The 25,569-nt window shown below is 45.3% G+C and overlaps 1 protein-coding gene across 1 annotated transcript; it reads right to left on the bottom strand.

The window, feature by feature from the left end:
* Positions 1-251: 251 nt before the first annotated feature.
* Positions 252-23,922, bottom strand: cct8 (chaperonin containing TCP1, subunit 8 (theta)). Its single transcript, XM_055936814.1, has 14 exons — positions 23,762-23,922; positions 21,814-21,904; positions 20,646-20,725; positions 20,231-20,380; positions 19,590-19,770; positions 15,984-16,045; positions 10,316-10,453; positions 8,975-9,153; positions 8,652-8,718; positions 7,529-7,616; positions 7,197-7,384; positions 3,757-3,921; positions 3,393-3,512; positions 252-535 (listed from the first exon to the last, which is right to left on the bottom strand). The coding sequence occupies exons 1-14, from the start codon at positions 23,819-23,821 to the stop codon at positions 464-466; spliced, it is 1,641 nt and encodes a 546-aa protein (XP_055792789.1). The 5' UTR covers positions 23,822-23,922; the 3' UTR covers positions 252-463.
* Positions 23,923-25,569: the final 1,647 nt, after the last annotated feature.

The following is a 25,569-nucleotide window of genomic DNA, read 5'->3' as shown; positions in this document are numbered from 1 at the left end:
GCCTGAAACTCCATCCTGTTTTGGTGGAAAGGAGTTTTGGCCTCCTTGGTAATATCAATGGTCTATTAACCAATAAGAAAATTCCATTCCAACATTCCACAGCCAATAAGATCTAGTTTTCAATGTTCCCCACTCAGAAGACCAGACAGTCCTGGCACCAAGCTAAGAAGCATTTTATTTTTCTCTCACATTAAGTTACGTAGCCGTTACCCAGAAAGGATTTGACATTGCAATAAAAAGACAATTCCAACGACAGGAATGAAGTGCCTTTTATTCGAGAGGAGAACATAAAAAGCAATACAGTGCCATCATCATCCATGTCATCTCTCCTTCCATCGTACAGTAACCACGCAGGATGGTGGGTGCCTACACAATACGCCAAACGCTTTGGACTTTAAATAAAACCGGGGGGGGGGGGGGGCATAGTGACAGGGGTTAGGTGGTCAAAGGGTAGAGGTCATGTTCATTCATCTTCATCCCAGTCTTTCTTGCCTGTGGGGGCTTTGGGTCCGCCTGCCGGTTTGGCCATGATGATCTGAGGACACACACACACACACCACAGTCAGTCATTCCACCATTGTAAACATTATGCTGTGGATCTGGCTTCCTGTGACCATGCAGCATGCATTCACACACGGTGCCAGATGCGAACACCCCCCCCCCCCCCCCTATTATTGGCAGGAACTAATGGGGATCCATAATAAACCCCAGGAAGAGTAGCTGCTGCCTTGGCAGGAACTAATGGGGATCCATAATAAACCCCAGGAAGAGTAGCTGCTGCCTTGGCAGGAACTACTGGGGATCCATAATAAACCCCGGGAAGAGTAGCTGCTGCCTTGGCAGGAACTAATGGGGATCCATAATAAACCCCAGGAAGAGTAGCTGCTGCCTTGGCAGGAACTAATGGGGATCCATAATAAACCCCAGGGAGAGTAGCTGCTGCCTTGGCAGGAACGAATGGGGATCCATAATAAACCCTAGGAAGAGTAGCTGCTGCCTTGGCAGGAACTAATGGGGATCCATAATAAACCCCAGGAAGAGTAGCTGCTGCCTTGGCAGGAACGAATGGGGATCCATAATAAACCCCAGGAAGAGTAGCTGCTGCCTTGGCAGGAACTAATGGGGATCCATAATAAACCCCAGGAAGAGTAGCTGCTGCCTTGGCAGGAACTAATGAGGGTCCATAATAAACCCCAGGAAGAGTAGCTGCTGCCTTGACAGGAACTACTGGGGATCCATAATAAACCCCAGGAAGAGTAGCTGCTGCCTTGACAGGAACTAATGGGGATCCATAACAAATACATCTACTACACAACACAAACATGGTTATATTAAAGCAGTTAGCGAGCCTTCGTCTAAATAAAAACAAACAATGTTATGATTAGTCACACGGTAGCAGTAGTCTCATTAACATTGTTATCTTATTATATTTAAAACACACGACTGTGAGAGTGAGTTATCATGCCATTTCCCATCACAAATGTATCCCGCCCATTAACGGGGCATATCCAAAGTAAAGCAAGGTATCTGCAGGTTCCATGAAATTGAATGTTAAGAACGTTTTAAATAAAACTTGGAATTCAACTTAATATCAATTGGAGGTCTGCGTTGACCACACATATATTCCTCTCCAGAAATGAGCCCATGTTGGCAAGATGTGGTCATTTGAGGCCCGTCTATTACCAAAGGCTATATGGCTCATAGCAGGACTCTCAGACCACGTGAAAACAAGTTTCTGTGGTCTGATCAAACCAAGATTGAACTCTTTGGCCTGAATACGAAGCTTCACGTCCGGAGGAAACCTATGGTGAAGCATGGTGGCGGTGACAGCATCTTGAAAGTGGCCGGACAGCCCATCGTGAAAGTGACCTCCAATATTATTTGATGTGGCAACAATTAAGCAGCGACACAACATACAGGAAACACTGAATCTATCTCCGACACCGCGGACCTTCGAAAACTGAATTTAAGACTTAAGGCCTTCTAAAATCAGATAAAATGTATTTAAAGACTAAGGAACCGCAGACACCCTGTGAGTGAGTTTTTCCTCGTGCCATTTGACCTTCACACACAGTGTGTGTTTCCCGTGCCGTGCCCCCCCCCCCCCCCCCCTCCCCGGTCACACACAGCTCCAGCAGCACCTGTCAGTGTGTATTCTGTCCTGTTCAGGAAGATTAGTGGTGTGTATCAAAGTGTTCAGGCTCGTCTCCCTCGTCTTTGTCCCAGTGGCCTTGCTGTTTAGGAGCCCGGGGCCCACCTGCTGGCTTAGCCATGATAATCTACACACAAACACCCCCCCAAACACACAGATTAACACACATCTTGTACATTTCTACAGGATCCATTGGTTGCTGATGAGAACTTGGGAAAAGAGAAGACAGTAATTAAAAAGATGAAACATTTTACTCCTTTTGACCTGCAATGAGAAGATTATTGTGTGTGTGTGTGTGTGTGTGTGTGTGTGTGTGTGTGTGTGTGTGTGTGTGTGTGTGTGTGTGTGGCTGGTCCAGTAGGAGCACAGTGATAGTGGTAGGGATGTGTACGCTTCCCCCCCTTTCAAAACAAAATTGGCTACGTATCTAGTAGATACATGGGCTCGGTTACGATACAGGAACGTTTTAGTTTGAATAGACGGTTTGTTTAGAGGAACGAGTCGATGGGATTCGGCTCGATGTACTAACACATCCATTTTCTATTCTAAAATAAAATCTCCCGCAGGTGGTGCTCATGAGCCGACAGGAGTAAATAGGAACTGGGTGGTTTGAGCTCTGAATGCTGATTGGCTGACAGCCATGGTATATTAGTAGGTATGACAAAAACATGTATTTTTACTGCACTAACTATGTTGGTACCCAGTTCATAACAGCAATAAGGCACCTCGGGGGGGGGCTGTGATATATGGCCAATATACCACGGCTAATGACTGCATCCAGGCACTCCGCTTCCACTCAAATGAAGTATCTGAAACATTTGAACCGGTGACCGGTGCGCATCGGTGAATCGTTACATCCCTAGATAGCAGCGTTGGCAGCTAGTTTGATGCCCCAGTCTGTCTGTCTGTACCTGGTCTACTCAGAGCACGGTGATGGCAGCTAGTTTGATGCCCCAGTCTGTCTGTCTGTACCTGGTCTACTCAGAGCACGGTGATGGCAGCTAGTTTGATGCCCCAGTCTGTGTGTGTGTGTGTGTGTGTGTGTGTGTGTGTGTGTGTGTGTGTGTACCTGGTCTACTCAGAGCACGGTGATGGCAGCTAGTTTGATGCCCCAGTCTGTGTGTGTGTGTGTGTGTGTGTCTGTGTCTGTGTCTGTGTCTGTGTGTGTGTGTGTCTGTGTGTCTGTGTGTGTGTGTGTCTGTGTGTGTGTGTGTGTGTGTGTGTGTGTGTGTGTGTGTACCTGGTCTACTCGGAGCACGGTGATAGCAGCGTTGGTAGCTAGTTTGATGCCCCAGTGTTTGACCAGGAAAGGCTCCAGGATCCCAGCTTCAAGCATGTCCTTCAGAGCAGCACCCTCTCCCTGTGAACACAAAATGTCAGCTTTGTAAGAAACAATTAAAAACGCTTCCATGGAAATCAACAGAAACTTATTGTCTTAAGGTGCACTGGATTTAAATTTGCCTGGCGTGCCGGTAGAGCTTCTTTGGGAAAACCCTCTGCCAACCTGGTACACTGTGCAAACTAAACCAAGCGCACCTTGTCACGTATAAGGAAGAAGAAAAAAACAAACAGGAAATGGAACAGGAAGGTAACGTCTCACACACCTCGATGTCAAAGCCCATGTTCTTGTTGCCCTCGTGATGTACGGCGTACAATTTGGAGATGAGCTCGTTTCCCTTGATGCCAGAGTTCTCTGCCAACGCTCTGGGCACCGCCTCAAACGCCTCAGCAAACTTCTTGATGGCATACTGCTCCAGACCCGGACACGACTAGAGGGGGATCAGGCAAACTTGTTAATATGACACTGCTCCAAGACCGGAAACGACTAGACAGGGAGTCATACTAGTTAGTGTTTTTAAACGACACGTTCGTTAACATACACACGTCCGTGTTCCGTACCTCTCCGTATGAAGTGATCTGTCTAGCCAGTTCCATCTCCGTATGAAGTGATCTGTCTAGCCAGTTCTATCTCCGTACCTCTCCGTATGAAGTGATCTGTCTAGCCAGTTCTATCTCCGTATGAAGTGATCTGTCTAGCCAGTTCTATCTCCGTACCTCTCCGTATGAAGTGATCTGTCTAGCCAGTTCTATCTCCGTACCTCTCCGTATGAAGTGATCTGTCTAGCCAGTTCTATCTCCGTATGAAGTGATCTGTCTAGCCAGTTCTATCTCCGTATGAAGTGATCTGTCTAGCCAGTTCTATCTCCGTATGAAGTGATCTGTCTAGCCAGTTCCATCTCCGTATGAAGTGATCTGTCTAGCCAGTTCCATCTCCGTATGAAGTGATCTGTCTAGCCAGTTCTATCTCCGTACCTCTCCGTATGAAGTGATCTGTCTAGCCAGTTCCATCTCCGTATGAAGTGATCTGTCTAGCCAGTTCCATCTCCGTATGAAGTGATCTGTCTAGCCAGTTCTATCTCCGTATGAAGTGATCTGTCTAGCCAGTTCCATCTCCGTATGAAGTGATCTGTCTAGCCAGTTCTATCTCCGTATGAAGTGATCTGTCTAGCCAGTTCCATCTCCGTATGAAGTGATCTGTCTAGCCAGTTCCATCTCCGTATGAAGTGATCTGTCTAGCCAGTTCCATCTCCGTATGAAGTGATCTGTCTAGCCAGTTCTATCTCCGTATGAAGTGATCTGTCTAGCCAGTTCTATCTCTGTCTAGCCAGTTCTATCTCCGTATGAAGTGATCTGTCTAGCCAGTTCTATCTCTGTCTAGCCAGTTCTATCTCCGTATGAAGTGATCTGTCTAGCCAGTTCTATCTCTGTCTAGCCAGTTCCATCTCCGTATGAAGTGATCTGTCTAGCCAGTTCCATCTCCGTATGAAGTGATCTGTCTAGCCAGTTCTATCTCTGTCTAGCCAGTTCTATCTCCGTATGAAGTGATCTGTCTAGCCAGTTCCATCTCCGTATGAAGTGATCTGTCTAGCCAGTTCCATCTCCGTATGAAGTGATCTGTCTAGCCAGTTCCATCTCCGTATGAAGTGATCTGTCTAGCCAGTTCTATCTCTGTCTAGCCAGTTCTATCTCTGTCTAGCCAGTTCTATCTCCGTATGAAGTGATCTGTCTAGCCAGTTCTATCTCCGTATGAAGTGATCTGTCTAGCCAGTTCTATCTCTGTATGAAGTGATCTGTCTAGCCAGTTCTATCTCCGTATGAAGTGATCTGTCTAGCCAGTTCTATCTCTGTATGAAGTGATCTGTCTAGCCAGTTCCATCTCCGTATGAAGTGATCTGTCTAGCCAGTTCCATCTCCGTATGAAGTGATCTGTCTAGCCAGTTCCATCTCCGTATGAAGTGATCTGTCTAGCCAGTTCCATCTCCGTATGAAGTGATCTGTCTAGCCAGTTCTATCTCCGTACCTCTCCGTATGAAGTGATCTGTCTAGCCAGTTCCATCTCCGTATGAAGTGATCTGTCTAGCCAGTTCCATCTCCGTATGAAGTGATCTGTCTAGCCAGTTCTATCTCCGTATGAAGTGATCTGTCTAGCCAGTTCCATCTCCGTATGAAGTGATCTGTCTAGCCAGTTCTATCTCCGTATGAAGTGATCTGTCTAGCCAGTTCCATCTCCGTATGAAGTGATCTGTCTAGCCAGTTCCATCTCCGTATGAAGTGATCTGTCTAGCCAGTTCCATCTCCGTATGAAGTGATCTGTCTAGCCAGTTCTATCTCCGTATGAAGTGATCTGTCTAGCCAGTTCTATCTCTGTCTAGCCAGTTCTATCTCCGTATGAAGTGATCTGTCTAGCCAGTTCTATCTCTGTCTAGCCAGTTCTATCTCCGTATGAAGTGATCTGTCTAGCCAGTTCTATCTCTGTCTAGCCAGTTCCATCTCCGTATGAAGTGATCTGTCTAGCCAGTTCCATCTCCGTATGAAGTGATCTGTCTAGCCAGTTCTATCTCTGTCTAGCCAGTTCTATCTCCGTATGAAGTGATCTGTCTAGCCAGTTCCATCTCCGTATGAAGTGATCTGTCTAGCCAGTTCCATCTCCGTATGAAGTGATCTGTCTAGCCAGTTCCATCTCCGTATGAAGTGATCTGTCTAGCCAGTTCTATCTCTGTCTAGCCAGTTCTATCTCTGTCTAGCCAGTTCTATCTCCGTATGAAGTGATCTGTCTAGCCAGTTCTATCTCCGTATGAAGTGATCTGTCTAGCCAGTTCTATCTCTGTATGAAGTGATCTGTCTAGCCAGTTCTATCTCCGTATGAAGTGATCTGTCTAGCCAGTTCTATCTCCGTATGAAGTGATCTGTCTAGCCAGTTCTATCTCCGTATGAAGTGATCTGTCTAGCCAGTTCTATCTCCGTATGAAGTGATCTGTCTAGCCAGTTCTATCTCCGTATGAAGTGATCTGTCTAGCCAGTCCTATCTCCGTATGAAGTGATCTGTCTAGCCAGTTCTATCTCCGTATGAAGTGATCTGTCTAGCCAGTTCTATCTCCGTATGAAGTGATCTGTCTAGCCAGTTCTATCTCCGTATGAAGTGATCTGTCTAGCCCAGGGGTGTCAAACTCATTCCACGGAGGGCCTTGTGTCTGCAGGTTTTTGGTCTTTCCTTTCAATAAAGCCCTAGACAACCAGGTGTGGGGAGTTCCTAACTAATTAGTGATGTTAATTCATCAATCAAGTACAAGGGTGGAGCGAAAACCCGCAGACACTCGGCCCTCCATGGAATGAGTTTGACACCTGTGGTCTAGCCAGTTCTATCTCCGTATGAAGTGATCTGTCTAGCCAGTTCTATCTCCGTATGAAGTGATCTGTCTAGCCAGTTCTATCTCTGTCTAGCCAGTTCTATCTCCGTATGAAGTGATCTGTCTAGCCAGTTCTATCTCTGTCTAGCCAGTTCTATCTCCGTATGAAGTGATCTGTCTAGCCAGTTCTATCTCCGTATGAAGTGATCTGTCTAGCCAGTTCTATCTCCGTACCTCTCCGTATGAAGTGATCTGTCTAGCCAGTTCTATCTCCGTATGAAGTGATCTGTCTAGCCAGTTCTATCTCCGTACCTCTCCGTATGAAGTGATCTGTCTAGCCAGTTCTATCTCCGTACCTCTCCGTATGAAGTGATCTGTCTAGCCAGTTCTATCTCCGTAGCTCCGGCACCTGGCACCAGTCTCTTGTCTCTGACCAGAACCTTGAAGGTGTTGACCCCGTCGTCGATGGCCCGCTCGATATCATCCATCCGGTTGTCAGTGGATCCTCTAATTACCAGGGTGGATATGGCACCGTCCTCTTTCTCTGTGAAGGGGGGAGGAGAGGTGAAAAGAGAACGACTATGACATGGGCACCAATGCAGACTGTTCTAGTTCCCGAACACACAGAAATGTGTTTTTAAAAAAAACGAGAGACTTTTAGTTGTGAAGTGTGTCTCTGTTTTCTCACCGTGTTTGAAGACCACCACCTGAGTGTCTCCCACCTCATCCAGGTAGACACTGTCACAGTGACCCATCTCCTCCGGAGTGGGAGGGGTCTGGGGGGGGGGGGGGGGGGACATAGGAATGGTCCGTTTCAGTTTTGACTTGGAAGAAGCACAACTTACATGAACAAATTAATTTATTTTACATATCGATTGTCTGGGGCCAAGTTAACCTCCCCTTTCATGTTAGAAAGTCATGACCATCGTGCGTTTAGGGAAAGAGGATTATTCATTATTTTAATAATACATTATTTTGTACAAGTATTAAAATAAGTTTGACCAATTACGGGTCCTCCAAAGGATCATTTTTATGATAGGATTTTTATGATTTTATAAATAATATAAATTAAGATACTGACACCATCTTAAAAAATAAGTCCCATCTCCAAATAAGCCCAATAACAAACCTGAAGCCAATAGATGCAGAATAGTAGCTATAAAATGTACAGAGGCTGAAGCAAGGGGTTTGTCCATCTGCATTTACCCCCATGGACACATGATTATTGTAGCATATATTTTTAGATACTTTGAGGAAGAAACTACGCTACTGTCGCTTTAAGAGCTCTGCTGAAAAGTTGCCTCTAAACCATGCTTGAAACTACAGCTGATTTTGTAAAACGACACAGTTGACGGGAGTAGAGAAATAAACCTGGTAGTGATTGGTATCCTGGCATTTATTTCAATTGACGGATATCCTTATATGAACGGTGACTTTGTAAAATCTTTGAAAATTGTCACATTTTGTTCAGATTAGTTCCTGACTGCACCTTACAAAAAGGATCGTTTAAAATGTGCCAATTAAGAATAGAATTTTGTTTATAACCGGCTCTAGTTGTTAAAACAATGGGTTTGGTTTTTTTAAGGTCAGATTTACTCAAGAAACAATGCAGCGAAGGCATACCCTTTAGACCGAACCCGAGAGGTCCCCGTACCGAACGATTGCCCGACAGGTTTGCGGACCGAAGCCCGACAGGTTTGCGGACCGAAGCCCGACAGGTTTGCGGACCGAACCAGGGAGGTCCCCGGACCGAACGATTGGGTACGAATACCGTCAACACCCATACTACCCCGTCAGTAAGGGGAACTCACCAGTCTAGGCAGGGCCACAGCTCCGACAGTCTTACACAGTCTCCTCAGATCCCATTTAGAGTTCAGCCTGCAGGAGACACGGGTCAGTAACACACAGAGAGACAGGATCCTTAAGGACCAGCAGCTAATGTTTAGTAGATATAGAGCAGGTGGATCACACCCCCAATAAGACCTACCAGCTACCCCATGTAACCCCTTGACTAAAACCCTCATGACCAAGTTCATCTTAACTGACAAAGGAACTAGAGCAGACGGTCTTGGAGTGTTGATTTTTAGGCAGGAAGTGGTCTGAAATTAAAAACGGGTATGAGCTGGTGCCCTACCTGACAACCATGAGCTGGTACTTGTTGGCGTAGTGCAGTGCCATGTCCGCCACTTTTCCACCGGTCACCACGACGTTGGCGCCTGCCTCAGCGATGGACTTGACTTGGGCTTCCATCATATCCTCCTCTCCTTTACTGAAGTTAAGGAGCTCCTCTGCATTATTTATCAACACTGTACCCTGCAGAGGGAGGGAGAGACAATATCATATCCTCCTCTCCTTTACTGAAGTTAAGGAGCTCCTCTGCATTATTTATCAACACTGTACCCTGCAGAGGGAGGGAGAGATAGTGCTAGAGGGAGGAATGGATAGAGCTAGAGGAAGGGAGCGAGGAAGGGAGCGAGGAAAGGAGCGAGGAAAGGAGCGAGGAAAGGAGCGAGGAAAGGAGCTAGAGGGAGCGAGGAAGGGAGCTAGAGGGAGCGAGGAAGGGAGCTAGAGGGAGCGAGGAAGGGAGCTAGAGGGAGCGAGGAAGGGAGCTAGAGGGAGCGAGGAAGGGAGCTAGAGGGAGCGAGGAAGGGAGCTAGAGGGAGCGAGGAAGGGAGCTAGAGGGAGCGAGGAAGGGAGCGAGGAAGGGAGCGAGGAAGAGAGCGAGGAAGAGAGCGAGGAAGAGAGCGAGGAAGGGAGCGAGGAAGGGAGCTAGAGGGAGCGAGGAAGGGAGCTAGAGGGAGCGAGGAAGGGAGCTAGAGGGAGCGAGGAAGGGAGCTAGAGGGAGCGAGGAAGGGAGCTAGAGGGAGCGAGGAAGGGAGCTAGAGGGAGCTAGAGGGAGCGAGGAAAGGAGCTAGAGGGAGCGAGGAAAGGAGCTAGAGGGAGCGAGGAAGGGAGCTAGAGGGAGCGAGGAAGGGAGCTAGAGGGAGCGAGGAAGGGAGCTAGAGGGAGCGAGGAAGGGAGCTAGAGGGAGCGAGGAAGGGAGCGAGGAAGGGAGCGAGGAAGGGAGCGAGGAAGGGAGCGAGGAAGGGAGCGAGGAAGGGAGCGAGGAAGGGAGCTAGAGGGAGCGAGGAAGGGAGCTAGAGGGAGCGAGGAAGGGAGCTAGAGGGAGCGAGGAAGGGAGCTAGAGGGAGCGAGGAAGGGAGCTAGAGGGAGCGAGGAAGGGAGCTAGAGGGAGCGAGGAAGGGAGCTAGAGGGAGCGAGGAAGGGAGCTAGAGGGAGCGAGGAAGGGAGCTAGAGGGAGCGAGGAAGGGAGCTAGAGGGAGCGAGGAAGGGAGCTAGAGGGAGCGAGGAAGGGAGCTAGAGGGAGCTAGAGGGAGCGAGGAAGGGAGCTAGAGGGAGCGAGGAAGGGAGCTAGAGGGAGCGAGGAAGGGAGCAAGGAAGGGAGCTAGAGGGGTAACATTGATTTCCATCCTACCTTGGTTTCTGTGACCATGCAGTCGAAGGGGCATGAGAAGACTGCGATCCTGGCGTCTTTGATTGACGTGACATCTCCCTCCGTCTCCTTCTTGAACACCATCCCATGGAGCACCGAGGACGCAGTCAGTCCACAGCCCTGCACAGACACACCAGAGAGCAGTGTTACAGACCCCCCACCATACCAAGTCTAGCGTGTAACAGACCCACAACCATAAGTCTAGCGTGTAACAGACCCCCCACCATAACAAGTCTAGCGTGTAACCGACCCCCAACCATAACAGGTCTAGCGTGTAACAGACCCCCAACCATAACAGGTCTAGCGTGTAACAGACCCCCCACCATAACAAGTCTAGCGTGTAACAGACCCCCAACCATAACAGGTCTAGCGTGTAACAGACCCCCAACCATAACAGGTCTGGCGTGTAACAGACCCCCGACCATAACAAGTCTAGCGTGTAACAGGCCCCCCACCATAACAAGTCTAGCGTGTAACAGACCCCCCACCATAACAAGTCTAGCGTGTAACAGACCCCCGACCATAACAAGTCTAGCGTGTAACAGGCCCCCGACCATAACAAGTCTAGCGTGTAACAGGCCCCCAACCATAACAAGTCTAGCGTGTAACAGACCCCCGACCATAACAAGTCTAGCGTGTAACAGACCCTCGACCATAAGTCTAGCGTGTAACAGACCCTCAACCATAACAAGTCTAGCGTGTAACAGACCCTCAACCATAAGTCTAGCGTGTAACAGACCCCCAACCATAAGTCTAGCGTGTAACAGACCCCCAACCATAACAAGTCTAGTGTGTAACAGACCCCCAACCATACCAAGTCTAGCGTGTAACAGGCCCCCGACCATAACAAGTCTAGCGTGTAACAGACCCACAACCATAAGTCTAGCGTGTAACAGACCCCCCACCATAACAAGTCTAGCGTGTAACAGACCCCCAACCATAACAGGTCTAGCGTGTAACAGACCCCCCACCATAACAGGTCTAGCGTGTAACAGACCCCCCACCATAACAAGTCTAGCGTGTAACAGACCCCCAACCATAACAGGTCTAGCGTGTAACAGACCCCCAACCATAACAGGTCTAGCGTGTAACAGACCCCCGACCATAACAAGTCTAGCGTGTAACAGGCCCCCCACCATAACAAGTCTAGCGTGTAACAGACCCCCCACCATAACAAGTCTAGCGTGTAACAGACCCCCAACCATAACAAGTCTAGTGTGTAACAGACCCCCAACCATACCAAGTCTAGCGTGTAACAGGCCCCCGACCATAACAAGTCTAGCGTGTAACAGACCCACAACCATAAGTCTAGCGTGTAACAGACCCCCCACCATAACAAGTCTAGCGTGTAACAGACCCCCAACCATAACAGGTCTAGCGTGTAACAGACCCCCAACCATAACAGGTCTAGCGTGTAACAGACCCCCAACCATAACAAGTCTAGCGTGTAACAGACCCCCAACCATAACAGGTCTAGCGTGTAACAGACCCCCAACCATAACAGGTCTAGCGTGTAACAGACCCCCGACCATAACAAGTCTAGCGTGTAACAGGCCCCCCACCATAACAAGTCTAGCGTGTAACAGACCCCCCACCATAACAAGTCTAGCGTGTAACAGACCCCCCACCATAACAAGTCTAGCGTGTAACAGACCCCCGACCATAACAAGTCTAGCGTGTAACAGGCCCCCGACCATAACAAGTCAAGCGTGTAACAGGCCCCCAACCATAACAAGTCTAGCGTGTAACAGACCCCCGACCATAACAAGTCTAGCGTGTAACAGACCCTCGACCATAAGTCTAGCGTGTAACAGACCCTCGACCATAAGTCTAGCGTGTAACAGACCCTCAACCATAAGTCTAGCGTGTAACAGACCCCCAACCATAAGTCTAGCGTGTAACAGACCCCCAACCATAACAAGTCTAGCGTGTAACAGACCCCCAACCATACCAAGTCTAGCGTGTAACAGGCCCCCGACCATAACAAGTCTAGCGTGTAACAGGCCCCCAACCATAACAAGTCTAGCGTGTAACAGGCCCCCGACCATAACAAGTCTAGCGTGTAACAGACCCCCGACCATAACAAGTCTAGCGTGTAACAGACCCGACCATAACAAGTCTAGCGTGTAACAGACCCGACCATAACAAGTCTAGCGTGTAACAGGCCCCCGACCATAACAAGTCTCGCGTAACAGGCCCCCGACCATAACAAGTCTAGCGTGTAACAGGCCCCCGACCATAACAAGTCTAGCGTGTAACAGGCCCCCGACCATAACAAGTCTAGCGTGTAACAGACCCTCAACCATAAGTCTAGCGTGTAACAGACCCCCAACCATAAGTCTAGCGTGTAACAGACCCCCAACCATAACAAGTCTAGGGTGTAACAGACCCCCAACCATACCAAGTCTAGCGTGTAACAGGCCCCCGACCATAACAAGTCTAGCGTGTAACAGACCCTCAACCATAACAAGTCTAGCGTGTAACAGACCCTCAACCATAAGTCTAGCGTGTAACAGACCCCCAACCATAAGTCTAGCGTGTAACAGACCCCCAACCATAACAAGTCTAGGGTGTAACAGACCCCCAACCATACCAAGTCTAGCGTGTAACAGGCCCCCGACCATAACAAGTCTAGCGTGTAACAGACCCACAACCATAAGTCTAGCGTGTAACAGACCCCCCACCATAACAAGTCTAGCGTGTAACAGACCCCCAACCATAACAGGTCTAGCGTGTAACAGACCCCCAACCATAACAGGTCTAGCGTGTAACAGACCCCCCACCATAACAAGTCTAGCGTGTAACAGACCCCCAACCATAACAAGTCTAGCGTGTAACAGACCCCCAACCATAACAGGTCTAGCGTGTAACAGACCCCCGACCATAACAAGTCTAGCGTGTAACAGGCCCCCCACCATAACAAGTCTAGCGTGTAACAGACCCCCCACCATAACAAGTCTAGCGTGTAACAGGCCCCCAACCATAACAAGTCTAGCATGTAACAGGCCCCCAACCATAACAAGTCTAGCGTGTAACAGACCCCCGACCATAACAAGTCTAGCGTGTAACAGACCCTCGACCATAAGTCTAGCGTGTAACAGACCCCCAACCATAAGTCTAGCGTGTAACAGACCCCCAACCATAAGTCTAGCGTGTAACAGACCCCCAACCATAACAAGTCTAGCGTGTAACAGACCCCCAACCATACCAAGTCTAGCGTGTAACAGGCCCCCGACCATAACAAGTCTAGCGTGTAACAGGCCCCCGACCATAACAAGTCTAGCGTGTAACAGGCCCCCGACCATAACAAGTCTAGCGTGTAACAGGCCCCCGACCATAACAAGTCTAGCGTGTAACAGGCCCCCGACCATAACAAGTCTAGCGTGTAACAGGCCCCCGACCATAACAAGTCTAGCGTGTAACAGGCCCCCGACCATAACAAGTCTAGCGTGTAACAGGCCCCCGACCATAACAAGTCTAGCGTGTAACAGGCCCCCGACCATAACAAGTCTAGCGTGTAACAGGCCCCCGACCATAACAAGTCTAGCGTGTAACAGGCCCCCGACCATAAGTCTAACGTGTAACAGACCCCCGACCATAACAAGTCTAACGTGTAACAGACCCCCGACCATAACAAGTCTAACGTGTAACAGACCCCCGACCATAACAAGTCTAACGTGTAACAGACCCCCGACCATAACAAGTCTAACGTGTAACAGACCCCCGACCATAACAAGTCTAACGTGTAACAGACCCCCGACCATAACAAGTCTAACGTGTAACAGACCCCCGACCATAACAAGTCTAGCGTGTAACAGGCCCCCGACCATAACAAGTCTAGCATGTAACAGACCCCCGACCATAACAAGTCTAGCGTGTAACAGACCCCCAACCATAACAAGTCTAGCGTGTAACAGACCCCCGACCATAACAAGTCTAGCGTGTAACAGGCCCCCAACCATAACAAGTCTAGCGTGTAACAGGCCCCCAATCATAAGTCTAACGTGTAACAGACCCCCAATCATAAGTCTAACGTGTAACAGACCCCCGACCATAACAAGTCTAGCGTGTAACAGACCCCCAACCATAAGTCTAGCGTGTAACAGACCCCCGACCATAACAAGTCTAGCGTGTAACAGACCCCCGACCATAACAAGTCTAGCGTGTAACAGGCCCCCAACTATAACAAGTCTAGCGTGTAACAGACCCCCAATCATAAGTCTAGCGTGTAACAGACCCCCGACCATAACAAGTCTAGCGTGTAACAGACCCCCGACCATAACAAGTCTAGCGTGTAACAGACCCCCAACCATAAGTCTAGCGTGTAACAGACCCCCGACCATAACAAGTCTAGCGTGTAACAGACCCCCGACCATAACAAGTCTAGCGTGTAACAGACCCCCGACCATAACAAGTCTAGCGTGTAACAGACCCCCGACCATAACAAGTCTAGCGTGTAACAGACCCCCGACCATAACAAGTCTAGCGTGTAACAGACCCCCGACCATAACAAGTCTAGCGTGTAACAGGCCCCCGACCATAACAAGTCTAACGTGTAACAGGCCCCCGACCATAACAAGTCTAGCGTGTAACAGACCCCCGACCATAACAAGTCTAGCGTGTAACAGACCCCCAACCATAACAAGTCTAGCGTGTAACAGACCCCCGACCATAACAAGTCTAACGTGTAACAGACCCCCAACCATAACAAGTCTAACGTGTAACAGACCCCCAACCATAACAAGTCTAGCGTGTAACAGACCCCCCACCATAACAAGTCTAGCGTGTAACAGACCCCCCACCATAACAAGTCTAGCGTGTAACAGACCCCCGACCATAACAAGTCTAACGTGTAACAGACCCCCGACCATAACAAGTCTAGCGTGTAACAGAACCCCAACCATAACAAGTCTAGCGTGTAACAGACCCTCAACCATAAGTCTAGCGTGTAACAGACCCCCAACCATAAGTCTAGCGTGTAACAGACCCCCGACCATAACAAGTCTAGCGTGTAACAGACCCCCAACCATAACAAGTCTAGCGTGTAACAGGCCCCCAACCATAACAAGTCTAGCGTGTAACAGACGTCGCATTTAGGCAGATAAAATGCACAAGTAATATCTCGCTGTGTTTTGTAAACGCACATCTAAAATCCCGTTGTAATTTCTGCTTCTAAACTCCAATGAGAATTCCCCAAATGGGCATTCTATCACCCGACAGCTCTCTGACTGCTGTCTAGGTTCCTTTTCTCGGGTAAAATCCAACATTAACTTCAAGCAAAACACTTCAAGCAAGACCAGGCAATCGGTTTTTGCTAAAAAATATTTATTTGCGGCTGCTAGTCAAATAGAGCTGCACTTAGTCATCGGATTAAAAAAATTAGTTATTTTCCTTTAGAAAATACATATAGCAGCACGTCCCTGATCCTTCCCCTGAAACAAAAAAAACAACAAAAAAAAACACTTGACTTCAATCTAAAGCTGGAAATGTTTTTTTTTTTTATGTCTGCATTTAGAAAATTCAGATGTCTAGCTTGACCCGAGACAGATTAGACCAATCAAATAAAACCTACAGATTGACAAAAGCAACACACAGGCAGACCGAGACATATGAGACAGAGTACTGTAGCATTGTAGTGAAGGACACTCACCAGGATCTTGCAAACTCTAACGTTGTCCACACTGAAGTTACCAGACTCAGGGAAGATGGAGACTAGAACGACAAAAATCACCATAACAATAAAAAAATCAACATCCTATATATTTGATACATTGGCTGTGCCTAAAAAACGTTACCGGCCATCTAAATCCTTGTTTTCTTCATTCCTATCAAAGCCAATTGCAGTGATGCAGACTGGTTAGGGCCTGGGGGGGGGGGGGGGGGGGGGGGGGGGGGGAAATGCGTGGGTATTCAATTGCGTGGAAACAATTTTCCCCCCCTGTAAAGCGATTGAAAATAGGCACATTTTCAGAGTGTGCTGCACAAAAAACGCTTTCTCATATTCACACCTCAACATGTCCGTGGCAAGTCAAATTCAAGGACTTAAGTAAATTTTAGTTCTTGGGAAAACTATGTTCAAGGTCCATCAATTTGTAAATAGTTCAGATTATGCAATTGTTACTGGTCGCCACCAGGTGGCAGTATATCCCCGCAACCTCATGGGGGGGGGGGGGGGGGGGGCAACAGTATTCATCACCATCTTAAAAAGTTCAACTCAATAATACGTTGTTTCACTAGTTATTTACTCCATGTACATGAAATGGTAACATAAGTCAGTATTGATGTTGTAATTTCAGTAGTGAGAAGCAGAGTTTTGGGACAACACCTACTGGTTAACTTCTTATGTCTGCAAGGGGCAGTATTGAATAGCCTGATAAAATGTGTCCATTTCAAACGGCCTCGTACTCAATTCTTGCTCGTACAATATGCATATTATTATTACTATTGGATAGAAAACACTCTAGTTTCTAAAACCGTTTGAATTATTTCTGAGTGAAACAGAACTCATTCTGCAGCACTTTTCCTGACCCGGAAGTTCAAAGTCTGAAATCGATGCTCTCTTCCTCTTCCTGCCTATGAATGGGCACAAGAGCTATTAGTATACATGCACGTCATACACCTTCCTCTGGGTGTCAAGAAGGCTGTGAGAAGAAATTAGGTGATTATCTCGATCTGGGATGGAATAAAACCTCTTGGAATGACGTGTACCCCATTTCCGGTACTCTGAAGAACGCGATTTGGACAGTGGGGTTGCCTTTTGTTTTGCTGACGTTATAGGCGACTATTATTTCCGGCTTTGATTTTATTTGATACATGTCACCATATCATCGTAAAGTATGTTTTTTCAATATAGTTTCATCAGATGATTGAATTTTTTTCGGGAGTTTTGCCGTGTTCCGTTCTCTTCCGTTTGTTTACATGGAGAGATCCATCTGAATCCAAACAACGACTCATCTGGACAAAGGATACCTTGTTCAACATTCTGATGAAAGATCAGCAAAAGTAAGACCCATTTTATGATGTTGTTTCATATATCTGTCGTAGTCGCCGGCGCCCAAGTGTTTCTGGCTATTGTGCTAAGCTAATATAACGCTATATTGTGTTTTCGCTGTAAAACACTTAATAAATCGGAAATATTGTCTGGCATCACAAGATGCCTGTCTTTCATTTGCTGTACACTATGTATTTTTCAGAAATGTTTTATGATGAGTAATTAGGTATTTGACGTTGGTGTCTAAATATTATGGCTGCTTTCGGTGCAATTTCTGAATGTAGCGGCAATGTAAACTATGATTTATACCTGAAATATGCAAATCTTTCGAGAAAAAAACATATGCTATAAAATAAATATGTTATCAGACTGTCATCTGATGAGGTTGTTTCTTGGTTAGTGGCTATTTATATCTTTATTTGGCAGAATTTGTGATAGCTACTGATGGAGTCAAAAACTGATGGAGTAATAAAAGTGGAGTCTTTTGCTAACGTGGTTAGCTAATAGATTTACATATTTTGTCTTCCCTGTAAAACATTTTAAAAATCTGACATGTTGGCTGGATTCACAAGATGTGTATCTTTCATCTGGTGTCTTGGACTTGTGATTTGATGATATTTAGATGCTAGTATTTACTTGTGACGCTATGCTAGGCTATGCTAGTCAGCGTTTTTACTGATGGGGGTGCTCCCGGATTCGGGATTGTGATGAAGTAGAAGTTAACTGACTTTGAACAGTCGGATCAACTCTAGTTCTCAGCCAGAGCGTCCAGTGTGCGCTCCGAACGCAAAACACTCAGAATTAACAATCTGACATCACTCTGGATTTACAAACGCCCAGAGCGCACTCTGGCACTGCAGACTGAATTTACGAACACACATGAAATTGTAAAATGTTTAGCTAATCATTTGTTATGCTAACAAGCTAGCAAGAGGTTGCATAGCAACAGCATCAACTTCGGGTAGACCGGTGAAGAGAGTTTACAGTATACAGTATGCTAGTATGGGTAGTCATTAAGTATGTAGTACACAGTATGTTAGTACAGGTATTCATTAAGTATGTAGTACACAGTATGTTAGTACGGGTATTCAATAAGTATGTAGGATACAGTATGTTAGTACGGGTATTCATTAAGTATATAGTATACAGTATGTTAGTACAGGTATTCATTAAGTATGTAGTATACAGTATGTTAGTACGGGTATTCATTAAGTATGTAGTATACAGTATGTTAGTACGGGTATTCATTAAGTATGTAGTATACAGTATGTTAGTACGGGTATTCATTAAGTATGTAGTATACAGTATGTTAGTACGGGTATTCATTAAGTATGTAGTATACAGTATGTTAGTACGGGTATTCATTAAGTATGTAGTATACAGTATGTTAGTACGGGTATTCATTAAGTGTACAGTATGTTAGTACGGGTATTCATTAAGTGTACAGTATGTTAGTACGGGTATTCATTAAGTATGTAGTATACAGTATGTTAGTACGGGTATTCATTAAGTGTACAGTATGTTAGTACGGGTATTCATTAAGTATGTAGGATACAGTATGTTAGTACGGGTATTCATTAAGTATGTAGTATACAGTATGTTAGTACGGGTATTCATTAAGTATGTAGTATACAGTATGTTAGTACGGGTATTCATTAAGTATGTAGTATACAGTATGTTAGTACGGGTATTCATTAAGTGTACAGTATGTTAGTACGGGTATTCAATAAGTATGTAGGATACAGTATGTTAGTACGGGTATTCATTAAGTATATAGTATACAGTATGTTAGTACGGGTATTCATTAAGTATGTAGTATACAGTATGTTAGTACGGGTATTCATTAAGTATGTAGTATACAGTATGTTAGTACGGGTATTCATTAAGTATGTAGTATACAGTATGTTAGTACGGGTATTCATTAAGTATGTAGTATACAGTATGTTAGTACGGGTATTCATTAAGTATGTAGTATACAGTATGTTAGTACGGGTATTCATTAAGTGTACAGTATGTTAGTACGGGTATTCATTAAGTGTACAGTATGTTAGTACGGGTATTCATTAAGTGTACAGTATGTTAGTACGGGTATTCATTAAGTATGTAGTATACAGTATGTTAGTACGGGTATTCATTAAGTGTACAGTATGTTAGTACGGGTATTCATTAAGTATGAGGTAGACAGTATGTTAGTACGGGTATTCATTAAGTATGTAGGATACAGTATGTTAGTACGGGTATTCGAACACAGCCCGTGTCTCTTACCGCAGGCCTGGGCGATGAGGTTGGCCAGGAAGTCTTCGTTGCCGTACTGCTTAGACATGATGGCCGGGCGGATCATAGCGGTGGCCTCCTCTACATCGTGAAGGTTCTTGGCCGACGCGCACACGCACTCTGGGAGGAGCTCCAGACTCTTCTTCATCGCCAGCTCATATCCCTCAATCACCTGGGAGAGACACACACACAAGGTGTGTCAGGGAAGTCCTTGTCAAACAGGTACATACAGGTCCGTGTCCATTTGTCCTGAACTTTGCCGTTTTTAATTGCGTGTTCCTACGGGATTCAGGATTATTTGACAAAAGCAATGTAGCATAAATAATCATTGCGACATTAAAATGGAAAAAACGGGCAGATATAGGAAAAATGTTTAAGAGAGAGAACACTTGATCCGTTTTACGGGGGCGGATTTATCTTTTGTCTAACTTTATTGCGATAAATGATAGAAAACTGTTTTCAAATAAACGATAATTGTATATATATATATATATTTTTTTTACGGTTTGAAGTTATCATGTCCAGATTTTTTTTATAAACACAATATATTTAAATGGAAACACCCTAGTAGGCAATCGTCACCTCTATTTTCTATACAAACTTTGTAATGGAAACACAGGTAGTGTGCGTACCTCTGACACAGAAAGCCCCATGCGCAGCAGCTCCTCAGCCAGCTCCAGCAGTGCTCCAGCGAACACCAGGACAAAGTTGGTTCCGTCCCCCACCTCCTGCTCCTGCATGTGGGACGCCATCACGACCATCTTGGCTGCTGGGTGCTGCACCTGGAGGAAGAACAACCACACACGGGGAACGGTTAAATTACGAAGCCCGACGACCGGGTTACGAAGCCCGACGACCGGGTTACGAAGCCCGACGACCGGGTTACGAAGCCCGACGACCGGGTTACGAAGCCCGACGACCGGGTTACGAAGCCCGACGACCGGGTTACGAAGCCCGACGACCGGGTTACGAAGCCCGACGACCATTCCAGGAGTCTTCATCTAACTCCAGTCCATAAGAACTACTGGGTGAAGCAGACTGTCTCACCTCCAGCTCTCTGAGGATGGTAGCAGCATCGTTGGTCACAAACAGCTTCTCCAGGTGGTTGATCACCATCTTGTTCATGCCTGAAGATTAAACAGAAAAAGGAGAACGTCAAGAAAACAATATCTCATTTAGGACAGAGTTGAAACTAACAGACAGAGTCAGACAGACAGAGTCAGACATTGGGTCCTTAAACGCTGACTAGACAGGGCGTGTGCTCGCATGTAGATTTGGCCCCACCCACACCAGACGCGATCAGGACACGCAGGTTGAAATATCCAAACCAACTCTGAACCAACTATATTAAATTTGGGGACAGGTCGAAAAACACAGGAAACATTCACAGCCATTTAGCTAGCTAGCTTGCTGTTGCTAGCTAATTTGTCCTGGGATACCTGAAAATGCACAAGGTCCTCTACTCGGACAAAAAAAACACAGATAAAAGGGGAAGTTAGTTTCTAGTCATCTCTCCTCCTTCGGTCTTCTTCTTTGGACTTTATATGGCGGTTAGCAACCAACGTTAAGGTTCCTTACCACCACCAACTGGATTAGAGTGTGGACCTCAGTTCATCTTTCAATCACCCACATGGGTAAATGCTCCTAAAAACCAATGAGGAGATGGGAGAGGCTAGAGTTGCAGAGCGCCAAGCCTCAAAAATAGACCTAAGTTGTATTTTAGCACCTGGCCACGCAGACGATCCTTTGACGCGTGCGAGCAGTTTGGATGAAGTGAATGAATAACACGTGTACATTTATTTTTGCAACGCACACGCACGCAATGTGAGCGCTGTGGTCAACATGTTAGGGTGTGTGTGGTCTAACAAAAGAGAAAGGACAGGCAATCAAGGAGAGATACAGCCAAGTCTTACCGTCACGTCCATTGGCGGTGTGTGTGGTCACAGAGACAGACAGACGAAGAGACAGACAGACGAAGAGACAGACAGACGAAGAGACAGACAGACGAAGAGACAGACAGACGAAGAGACAGACAGACGAAGAGACAGACAGACGAAGAGACAGACAGACGAAGAGACAGACAGACGAAGAGACAGACAGACGAAGAGACAGACAGACGAAGAGACAGACAGACGAAGAGACAGACAGACGAAGAGACAGACAGACGAAGAGACAGACAGACGAAGAGACAGAGACACAGATAGACAGGTCTCACCGTTGGGTCCATAGGCAGTGCGTGTAGTCTGAGCCAGTTCCTTACAGGCTTGAATGTTCCTGAACACAGCTTCTTCCAGACCAGAGTAGTGCTGGAGGATGACCAAGCAAAAAATAAATAAAATGGTAGTCAGTACATTTCCCCCCCCCACTCGTACACACATAAAAAATCCCAGGACTTTTACATGACTTCCCATGCCCAGTAAGAAAAAACATTAAACATCTGTACACTCACTACTGTAAGTGGCTCTGGATAACAGTCTCCTAAATTACTCATGTATTGTAAAATGCTTATGCTACGATACAAATACACAGTACAAGAAAATAACTTATTTCCAAAACAAGGATAGTGAAAGACTGGATTTTGATTGAAGAACAAATATTTGTACTAGTTGTGCATATTAGCTAGCTAACTATTTCCCATTGAGGATTTAACACGGAACAATACCAGAGGCAAAAAAAACGGTATCTATGGATACGTCTGAATTTGACATTTGATTGTTAGTTCATTATTGTATTTATGTAAAACCAGTTGAGAGTGAGACCTGCAGCTCTTTGGGGAATGCCTTATTAGGCACTAATCTGACCAGTAGCGCTGCTAATCTGTTATACTTGCCAGAATATATTTTTTAGACCTGTATTAAACTAGGTCAGAAGATACGAACCATACCCTTAAGCTTGTTTACACTGAGCTGCAATGAGGTCTGAACGCAAATCATGGATACATTAAGACACTGTGCAGCAATATGGGTCGGGAAAACGTACCGATATGCCACTGTACTCCAAATTGTATCTTTATCGACACGTTGAACAAAGGAATAGGCTAGACTGGAATGGATTGACACTGCCGTTACAAAAATGGCTTGGGTGGCTATTGCTAGATGGGATGAAAATGGCTGTTTTCTAGGAAAAATAGCAGTATTTCAATCTTATCGATGTAACGTTACCAGTGTGGCTAATGGTACAATTGAGTACAATGGCATATCCCATCCCTGCATTGAGGTACGGCACCATGGCGTCTTAATGTACTCATTAACCCAGTGCAGCTCAGTGTAAACCAGCGTAAGTGTAGGGTCGGTATCTTCTGGAAACTAGCTAGCTACTAATCCCATTCACTAACGTTAGCAAGGTGGCTATTAATATTAGCTGGTTGAGGAGGCTAACAATTGTAGGGGCAAGTAATAATGATAGCTAAACCCCGCCTATTTCCACAACTTATCTTCTTAAAATCTTATTTTAACCTTAACCGCACTCCTAACATTATGCCTAACCGTAAGACCACAACGCTTACATTTTTAGGATAACCCGTTTTTGATTTTGTGGCTGTGGTAACTAATTTAAGTGACAACGTCCTCATCTTAGCTCACTACAGTAGCTATCAACTACGCAGTGACAAGATAATAGTAGATGCAGACAAAAAGTCGACAGTAGCCAAACTACTTTTTTTTTTAAATTATTGTTGTGGTCATCTAAATATAAAAACAACAAGACAGATTATTATGAAGTTAGTTCATCTTTGTATGAATGAATGACAGCCCGCATGGGACGCTAGGTAGCTAACCGTTAACTATGTTACCTAAATCAGATGCCGTTGACTAGCCAGTTAAGATGCTGAGGCTAGTTAGCTAGCTACTAGCTAACACATCATAGTAACCAACCACATGTTGGCAATGCGTAAAACGCATTTTTATTCCATCCACTAAATACATAGAAAAGCTTTCCACGACAATTACAACTGATACATTTTAAGCAATTTCCAAAAGCAAGATGAAAAGTACCTCGGTAGCGAAAAACAGGGAGGAAAAAACAGGGAGGAAAATATTTCGCGGCCTTGCGGCTTTCTAGAACTCTCCACATGACTTGACACAGTGCGTACCTGAACTTCCCCAGTCACAGTACCACTCTTTTGCTTAAGGTTTTGTGTTAATTTTAACATTTGTTAATCTTACCTTTGCGCCATCCTTCAACATTTGGGCGAAGCCCGGTGCTTTCGGTACGTGCATAGCCATTTTTATGTTGTTTTAGCAACCCCTGTATCCAAGATGTGTTAGCGGCAGCGTGGGGTTCGGTAGTTGCACAAAGCCAGAAGAGAGATCGGGAGGAGCTCTGTCAAAAAGGCGTCCACAACTACGGAGGGATGTTGAGGACATACATTACATTTGGCGTTTTCGAATTAAAAAAGTGTCTCCAGTGAACTCAACACTGCTCTCTCTGACTCTCATTGTTAATACAGACGGGCCATACATGTTAACAACTATTGTTTTATGGACACAATCTTTAGTTTTCCAGTAAACTAATGTTCTTCTTTTGTTTAAACTATGGATGGACTGATGAATCAAAATCAAATCAAAGTGTACTGGTCGCATGTAGTTGAGCAGATGTTATAGCGGGTGTAGCTAGCTAGCTCCTATCAAGTACACAAAACATTAAATATTTAAAGAAAATACAAATACAAATTAAAGACATCAAGAAAAGTCGGAACAAATCGAATTAACAACCAAAATAGCACTGTAACAGTAATCCAAATGCAAATTATACCTATGTACACCGGATTAATTTACATAAGATATCCTAAGAATGGTATGTACAGCAGTAGATATACTAAGAATGGTATGCACAGCAGTAGACATACTAAGAATGGTATGTACAGCAGTAGATATACTAAGAATGGTATGTACAGCAGTAGATATACTAAGAATGGTATGCACAGCAGTAGATATACTAAGAATGGTATGTAGGGCAGTAGATATACTAAGAATGGTATGTAGAGCAGTAGACATACTAAGAAAGGTATGTAGGGCAGTAGATATACTAAGAATGGTATGTAGAGCAGTAGACATACTAAGAATGGTATGTACAGCAGTAGATACACTAAGAATGGTATGCACAGCAGTAGACATAAGCTGTGTCAATAATCCAGTGTATAAATAAATATGTGGTGTGTATAAACAGTTTAACTAAAATGCAGTAATAGAAGAAGTACTAGAATGAGTTATACAGCATTTAAATACACAGTGTGAAACGGGAAGTGTCCAGTGTTTTACAGTTTTACAGGTAAAATTTCACAACTCTTGGTAGAAAACTCTTAACAGATCATCAAAATTTTAGTTTTTTCCCCCCTAAACTTTTCAATTGACTAAGTACAACACACAAAATCACACAGTAACTTTTACACCAAATCTAATCAGTGTTTTATCTAGAAATACCTTTCATATAAAGTCATTGCCATTCACAATGCAATGCTCACAGTAACTTTTATATGATTCTCTTCTCATTTGTTTAAATACATTTGACCATCACTTAATACAACTGCGCTTAAAGATTAATCACTTAACCGTTTGGTAAACCTAGAGATGTTGAACGGGTTTGAACCGGTTTGTCTACTATATATGGATTTTGAGAACTACAGAAATAAAAGGTGTGTTTGTAAAGTATAAACATCTAAATGACATGTATGATGCACGATAACCATACACAATAGCCAACCATACATAATGACAAGTGGTTATTGCTAATTGATTTCACATAGTGGTAACCACAATTGGTCACCAGATAAAAGGGGGTGTGTGAACACTTGCAATTTCTCGAGATTTAATGCAACAACAACAAAAAACGGGGAGGGGAAAATAGTTTGCAGTCTAGCGTCGTTCTAGAACTGTCCACACGACTTGACACAGTGCGTGAACACTTGCAATTTCTGTCAACGTGTAACAGGATAGACAGCAAGCGAGAGGAAGAAATTTATACGGCAATCTTA

This window comes from Salvelinus fontinalis, chromosome 10, assembly GCF_029448725.1.
Source record: "Salvelinus fontinalis isolate EN_2023a chromosome 10, ASM2944872v1, whole genome shotgun sequence".
Classification (NCBI taxonomy): Eukaryota; Metazoa; Chordata; class Actinopteri; order Salmoniformes; family Salmonidae; genus Salvelinus; species Salvelinus fontinalis.
Note: the sequence above shows the minus strand (reverse complement) of the source record. Positions and strands in the feature narration are given on the sequence as shown.